General features: G+C 37.5%; 1 protein-coding gene across 1 annotated transcript; it reads left to right on the forward strand.

Annotated features, from left to right (window-relative positions):
* Positions 1–676: 676 nt before the first annotated feature.
* On the forward strand, positions 677–1,587 carry LOC114477506 (hepcidin-like). The gene is made up of 4 exons (XM_028469839.1): positions 677–808; positions 890–967; positions 1,212–1,298; positions 1,447–1,587. Exons 1-4 carry the CDS (start codon positions 722–724, stop codon positions 1,510–1,512), a joined length of 318 nt encoding a protein of 105 aa, XP_028325640.1. The 5' UTR covers positions 677–721; the 3' UTR covers positions 1,513–1,587.
* Positions 1,588–7,832: the final 6,245 nt, after the last annotated feature.

Genomic DNA, 7,832 nt, shown 5'->3' on the forward strand with positions numbered 1-7,832 from the left:
GGTGTTTGGACACAAACCGCAACATCTCTGGCATTAATAGACTCAAAAGAAAACATTTCATTCTCAAAAGAACAAAAACAGCTTGAGGTGGGGCTTAAAAAAGGCCTGGATCATGATATTTTATTGAATAAATTTAAATGTTATGGGATTAGGTAGGTAGTATTGGCTTGGATTCAAAGTCATTTAAATGAGAAAAGAAGAGATTCACTATCCACTCAGAACGCTTGGATTACAATATGTTCAGAGATGGATTATGGATTTTTGACCAAATGGAACTGTACAATCTTGACCAACAATGTAGTCTCTGATTACATAATCACCTCTAACCGTAAACTATGCTGTAAAAACTACATTTCCCACTGATGATCCTGCTTGTTGATCCACTGGTTTCACATTTGTGCTGTGCCAATGTCAACAAATACAAACTGACACACTTTGTTTACTGCTGCGTACTATTCTGGTAATATGGGTCAGATCAATAGAAAGGCTCCAAAATGACAGCAGTGGGAGTGAGTCAATATCAACAAGAAGCTACCTTTAGTGACGAGTTTCATTACAATTACTCAACAAGTGCTTTCTTCAATGTGGAAAACCCAGTGATGAGGCAACAGAGGTCCAATGGGTATAAATATCTCCACACTCTGCAGCTGAACATTATCAAAAGCTGACAAGCGTCACTAACAGAAATCTGACATCTTGTGGATCTGCTGAGAGTGTAGAGATGAAGACTTTGAGTGTGTTTGTTGCAGTGGCCATCGTGCTCACAGTGATGTGCAGCCAGCAGAGCTCTGCTGTCCCAGTCCTTCAGGTCACATCTCCAGCTGAATTCTCTTACAGCCATGTCAGGATTTGTTGTACTAATGTGGACAATCTTCCATCTGGTTTACAGGGTGAAGAGCTGGAGGAGACCATCTTTTTAGAGATTCCAGGCGGTGCCATGAATGAGACTGTGATGGACTCCATGAAGGTAAGAGCCTGCTCCAACACACCTGACTCTGATCTGAAGCTGTACAGATATAGTGTAGTAACAGCCTCTCCTTGGAATCAGAGGCCATAGGAACCAGTTTGGACTCCTCTGTACTAAATAGAACCAATGCAGAATACGTAATGATGATGATGGAGCTTCAAATTAACTTCCCCCAAAGTCATTCATCTTTCACACAGTCAGGATTAGTTGCACTAATGTGGATAATCTTCAAACTGGTTTATAGGGTGAAGAGGGTGAAGAAGGTGAAGACACCATCTTTTTAGAGACTCCAGGTGGTGCCATGAATGAGACTTGGATGGACAACAGGGAGGTAAGAGCCTGCTCCAACACACCTGACTCTGATCTAAAGCTGTGCAGAGAGCGTAGTAACAGAGGAGGAGCCAGTTTGGACTCCTCTGTACTAAATGGAACTAATGCAGAATAAGTAATGATGGTGATGTGTTTCATCATTCACACAGATGAGAAAACTGAGGTGTAGCTTCCGCTGCAGAAGAGGACGCTGTAAACTTCGCTGCAAGTTGTGAAAGACTTTTCCTCATCAAACACAGGAGCAGAAATCTGAGCTGACTGGTTTTTTTGGAATTGTTTTCACAGCTGATATTTATTTATTGGATGAAGATGTGGTGATGATTTAATGACTTGCTTCTGCAACCTGAAATCAGTCTGAGTCTATTTGTCTTTGGTTGTTCTTAAAAGCAGTTAGAGAATGTTTTTATGGCAGATCCTTCACCTGTGTTATGTTTGTAAAGTGACTGATGTACTATTGTTAAGATTATCCAGGAAATCAACAAAAGGGGTTCAGAAATGTTTGAACCAATAAAGTCTTGTAAAAAAAAAATGCCATTGCTACTGTTTAAGTTCATGAATAATTAATATCAAAGGAATTTAGCAAGCTAAATACGATTTTAAGTCATGTCTAAAAGGAACAACCTTCTTTTCAAAAGAAAGTGTCTGTTATTTACTCGCTAACTTCATTACAGGTTTTAAAACAATAAAGTAATCCCAGTTTTAAAGTTAATAAAACAAATATGATGAAAACTTATGCATTTTGCTAGGCATAGATCTAAGAATGACATTTTAAAGATTTTAGGTCACATTTTTAAAAACAGTGGAGGATCCTTTTAAAGAGCATAGAGCTGTAGAAATACAAACCACACAAGCCAAGGACTGACAAACAACTCATGATTAGGAGTAGAACGAATACAGACTCGGTGTAATATATACTTTCATTTCAAAATAAGAGTCATCAGCACTAATGACGCTAACAGTCCGGTATTTGTCATGTCGTATTTTTGGTAGACCTGTTGCTGCTTCTGTTCATAAAAATTCTGATAGAAATAGGAGCAAATGCTAATCTACTTGCCTTGCTTCTTCTGATATTCATCTGGTATTCTGTTATTAGTGGATATTTTGTCTCATTTGTGTCATAAATCATATTAAGCTGCCAAAGCAGAGAGAAGGAGGGAAATGCATCCACTTGCGCAATGGATTAATATTTTTTTTCCATTTACTCAAACGAGTGTTGCGTGTACGTTGAGTACTTTCCCTACCAATGCACATTTATTATCAATCATCATCCATTTTGTAAGACTTAAGGTTTTTTTTTAGGCCAAAATAAATGGTTTAACTACTCTGAACTCTCATCTTCAACAGAAGTCGAGCATGGTGAATTCTTTTACTGTTGCCCTTTTGTTGAAAATGTGCAGTATTTGTTCTGAAGCAGCAAATATAGTTTAATGTAATATTTTACAACGATTATATACTTTTTGTTTTTTATTTAATAACTTTTCTTTCCGTGTCCATATCTGTGCTCTCTGCTGCTGAGTGCCTGTTAGCTCGTACAAAGGTCATAAGTAGTTTTAGATACAATACTGGGAACTTTGCCAAAGCATGTGTAACACAGGAACAGAATTAGTCCAATAAATTCTTTCAATTGGTTGTATTAGAAACAAAGCAAGGCTTATTACGGCGCACTGGGCTTTTTATTATAAGAGCTTGTAAGCGGATGATGTTTTCTGTGCAGAGTCAAAGGGCGCTGCGTTGCAGTAGTAATGAGACAAGTAAATGAGAACCAGCACACCAACAAAACCTGCTGTCTGCCACTGTGGGCACAACTCCAAAAGACTCCAATATTTAAACCAATATTTGTAAGGCTACTGACTCATAAATGTAGTGAACTCATCCACATTTGTGGTTTAATTTAAAATGAGTTTTTTCCTCATCATTTTACACTTAAACACATGTAACTAACACTTATTGTGCCGGGGCATGCTTTATTGATTTGTTTTAATTGTTTGCTAACTTACTAGTTTCATTAAATCTGGTTCAAACAAAAACACTGATGCTTTGAAACTACCATAAAATTGCCCAGCCAGGCGTTTTCAATAAGGTTACATGCAGCTTATGACGCTGTTTTATGTGTTTTACACAATATAGGAGACGACCACACTCATTACTGTGCAGAGATCACATGGAGGCCAAAAGCTTAAGGGTTTGTCTAACCTGTAATATCCTGAGGTGTAAAGAGTACTGATAAATCCTACTCATGTAGATGTACTGTTACTTGATTGAAACTGTACTCAAGTATAAGTCATACATACAATATTCAAGAATCAGTAAAAAGTAGCTCAATTACATAGCACTCAAAGTAAAATGTACAAGTTGCTTTTACCCCTCACATTTTAATTTTGCCACGGTTCACGTGCATCCAGTAAACATCTCATGTATCGCTCTATAAAAGCAAGGAATCTCTGTCTGTGTGTGTGTGTGTGTGTGTGTGTGTGTGTGTGTTCCTCAAATATTTCTGCGGATCAGGATCAGACTGACCTGAGAGTTTCAACATGGCTGCTGCTTGGTTCAAGGGTGCGCAACTTAGGATTTGTTTGGACGCCCCACCCCCATGCCCCACCTCCAGAGTCGACGGACTCAGTGATGATGTCATCAGTCCTTGCTCTACAGTGGTGATGTCACCAATTAGAACATTAGAACATTGGAACATTGGTTCTAACCTGTACAGTGACGACATAACACCTTCAAACACTACCTCATTTGGACATCTATGAAAAAGCTACTTACCCTCCCACTTTTCCATAGCAATACATACTTCCTACAAGCACTGCACTAGCAAACTTATAAAGGAAGAGACCAAATATTGCACAATTGGAACTTAATTTATTTTCGACAAAGCCATCTGTGTAAAATAAAAGATTTGTCAAAATGTACAATTCTTATTTTAAATAAAATAATACCAATGAATTCAATGAAAAAAAAAAAAAAATCTCAGGATCTAAGTATAGCTAAATTTATGAACTCTAAAACAATTCCATGCCAAATGTGCCATGTGGGTAACAACATAACAGGTAGAAACCCCAACATTAACGAAATAAAGTAGCTGGAAGTTGATCAGAAATGGCACAACGAAGAACATGGATTATGTTCAATGTGCAAAGAGATTATGAAACAGAAATGAAAAAAAATAATAATTTACTCAGTAACGGTGTAGAAATGTAACAAGTCATTTCTTTTAAAATGTATCTAAGCTATAAAATATATATTCCGATATATGCGATATTGTGGTTTTCTATAATGCCAAAATAATTAATCTTAGTCTCAATATATCGCCCAGCCCAATTTCATTAAAAAAACAGCCTAAATGAAAACATAAATGTGTATATGAAGCACATTTGTTTAATTAATATACTTACAGTTTATACACAAGTCAACACATTGCATATTTACTGTTAATTTAACGTTGCTTGTCTTTAAATTAGACATTAACATTTTATTTTCACTACATATTTTCTTTTAATTTCTCATGCTCCCTCATGTGGTTCTCTGGTATTCACTCATGGCTTATTAGACACATTTGGTGTTGCAGGATTTACATCCTTTAACACTTTTTGGAAGGAATGTATATTTGTGGTGCTTGTGATTTGTGGCTTTTTCATGGTGATTTATGTCGTTCCTTCCCCTGTGGGAGACGCTAAAATCTCAGTTACTAATCTCTTACAGAACGTGTAACTGTGTCCCATCCTGTTCCTCTTTAGGAAGGGAAACTCTCTGTCCCATTTTTCGAGGTATTTATATGAGTTCTTCGTGTTTTTTCACCGGAACATCTTCTTACATCCATCCATATCGTTTCTTAGTTGTTTTCAGGATTGTTCCTGCTGTCAGCACTAGTCTTAGCTAATCTAATCTAATCTAATCTAATCTAATCTAATCTCGCGAGAACTTTCACCCAGGCCACTTCAGGTAGCAGTTCTCGCGAGGCTAGTGACAGCGTTCAGTTTAGAGTGACAAAGGAATGTTTTAATATATTTATCTTTTAATTATTACTACATTATAATACAGGATATTTATAGGATCATACTAAAATTAGAACATGGTGGAAAGAGGGGTAAAATAGGGGAGTTTCCAGGCCAAAACGGGAGACTTGACAGATATGATACTAGTTCTGGATTAAAAATTGCTATCTCTCATTAATGGCAACATTTCAGAACTTCATGTCTCAGTTCTTGATTGACCGATCTTTATGAAATTTGTTATGCTGAGTCAGTTCTTTTATTTCCCCACCGAGTGTGATTCGAATCAGATTGGGATTGAGCATTTTATCGCGATTTTTCAAAAAAATTCCTCAGTGACAATCCTGTGTGCTAAACAGACCCCTGAAACATCTCCTTTCACCTACACTGACAGCAGCGCGGGACTGGGACTAACATTCAAAAAACTCTTTAATGCATTTTGGGTTCCGACTAGCCCCCTAATAATCCCTAAGATAACACAAACAAATTTAATGTCTTTGCACACCAAACACACTTTGTGGTGACGTCTATCAGTATTTGCTTTCTTTTTTGTTGGTCCTGTAAATGATCAGATGTGGCTTTGGATTACACAAAATCCTGCACGTGTTTATAATTTGTAATTGTAATGGTGTGGCTGTGGCTGTGTTGGTAGAGTCTTTTGATTAAACGGTTGGGGTTTAATCCTATTAGGTTCTGGTTTCATTTGGGAGATTCTTTGGGCAAGACGCTGAACCTTAAGTTTCACCCACAATGTGTAAATCATTGAATACATTTGAAAAGTGATACAAAAACCTACTTCCAGGAATACAATTATATCTAAATTATAAAGTATGAAATGTATTACTTGTAAGTACGGTACACATTGAAACATTTGTTTTTTTTTCAAGATATGTCCGTATCAGAAGATGTAGCAGTGTGTGGCTTTCTTTTTTAATTAATGTAAATGTAAAATGTGCATCCTGTCTAGATCTAGATATCTAGAAAAGTCCCTGAACTTTTGAACTGTCACCATTAAAGTGGATGCTATGTTTATTCCGTATTTCTCACATTGTCTTGTGAGTTAGCGCAGGCCTGTAAAACAACATTAACTCAAAAATATACGTAACAACTTAGTTTTAAATCAGAAACCGCAGTAGCCAGATGCACCACAAGAAGTGACTGTGTTTTTCCTAATATGTAATTACAGAACTCTCTCATGGTCAGGCTACCATAAGCTTTCCAGATACCATCGTACGCTGATAGCATACACCAAGGCCTCTGCCTGAGGAGACTCTGCTATATTTTGACTACTGCTATCAGCAACATACATAACCATAAAACCACTGAACAGCAGGAGATTCACAAATGCACACACGTTGAAAGATGGTTAACCTCTAAATCTCACACCGGTCCGTTCTCCCAAAACCCTTTGACAATAAAGCCTGAGTCCACATCTGACTAAACATAAGTAATCCTTATTTATTCACTCTTACAACCAATTTTGTTACTCAATTGTTTGTTGTTGTAGAAAGGGAGAACATGCAAATTCCACAAAGAAAGGTTCCTGGACAATCCCTGTAGTAAATGCCAGATATACTGTATGTATGGGAAAATACAATCTTACGCATATGATATACATTTTTACCTAATCACATGTGTTTAGTTCAAGCTCTTAATTAATTTTTGTAGTGCAAATAATAATATGTGATTATAGCTGCTGCGAAGCAAACATTTTTGGGTAAAATTAGGCAATTCTGACCAACGAGCAGAGTGGAGGAAGATGAAAAAAGGTGGCATTTTAATGTACATTTTTATATTTGGTGCTGGCTCGGACAAAAATCTACACAGATATAGTCTTGAAATGACCCAGACTATTATCAACAGAGAACCTTAGTTTGCTTGGAAAGTTAGCTAATTTATACTACTTTCAAGGAAAACTTGCAAAGTCCTGACATCAAACGGTTATTGTTGGAGACATTTGCTGTAGAACTGCTTAGTTTTCCAGCCACTTATTTGTATACTGTATAGCAGGCAGAACGGCCTTTTTAACACCACAGCTTGTCCCCTTTTCCTAAATCCTGAACGCCCACTCCTTATTCCAAGCGGGCGGTCAGAATGAGGAACACTGGAAATTGCTCCAGTTTCATCCATGTCACTTTACACCCAACGTTTATAACATAATGTGGCAAGTATTACACGATGAAGGACTAATGATATATTTTCTCAGCTGGAACGTGGGAATTACACCGCTGACCCAAAACACTGTCGAGTCTCAGTAAATTAGCACACTCCGCTAAGTGAAATGCCGACAGCTTGCCTGAGATGTTGAGACCTGTGGAAATATACTATATTGCCTGTTGGGAGAGATCAGAGCCAAGGGAGATACCGTATATATGGAGGAAAAAAGACGGCTGCTGCAAGCGAGAAGTCAGCATGAGTCTCTGAAAACCCAGACTTCACCCTCTGACAGCTCGGAAATATCCATTTTAATAACTGGGAAAAGTGAATTTGGCCAGACATCTTCGTTCCTCCCATGGAAACTCATCCATCCTGGTGTAAGACAA

The sequence above is a fragment of the Gouania willdenowi genome, chromosome 16 (genome assembly GCF_900634775.1).
Source record: "Gouania willdenowi chromosome 16, fGouWil2.1, whole genome shotgun sequence".
In the NCBI taxonomy this organism is placed as follows: domain Eukaryota; kingdom Metazoa; phylum Chordata; class Actinopteri; order Blenniiformes; family Gobiesocidae; genus Gouania; species Gouania willdenowi.

What these genes read in the sequence shown, in the direction of transcription:
- LOC114477506 (XM_028469839.1), top strand. Translation starts at nt 722, where the DNA reads ATGAAGACTTTGAGTGTGTTTGTTGCAGTGGCCATCGTGCTCACAGTG. An exon ending in CTGCTGTCCCAGTCCTTCAG is followed by an intron (nt 809 to 889) that starts GTCACATCTCCA and finishes TCTGGTTTACAG; the next exon opens with GGTGAAGAGCTGGAGGAGAC. An exon ending in CTGTGATGGACTCCATGAAG is followed by an intron (nt 968 to 1,211) that starts GTAAGAGCCTGC and finishes ACTGGTTTATAG; the next exon opens with GGTGAAGAGGGTGAAGAAGG.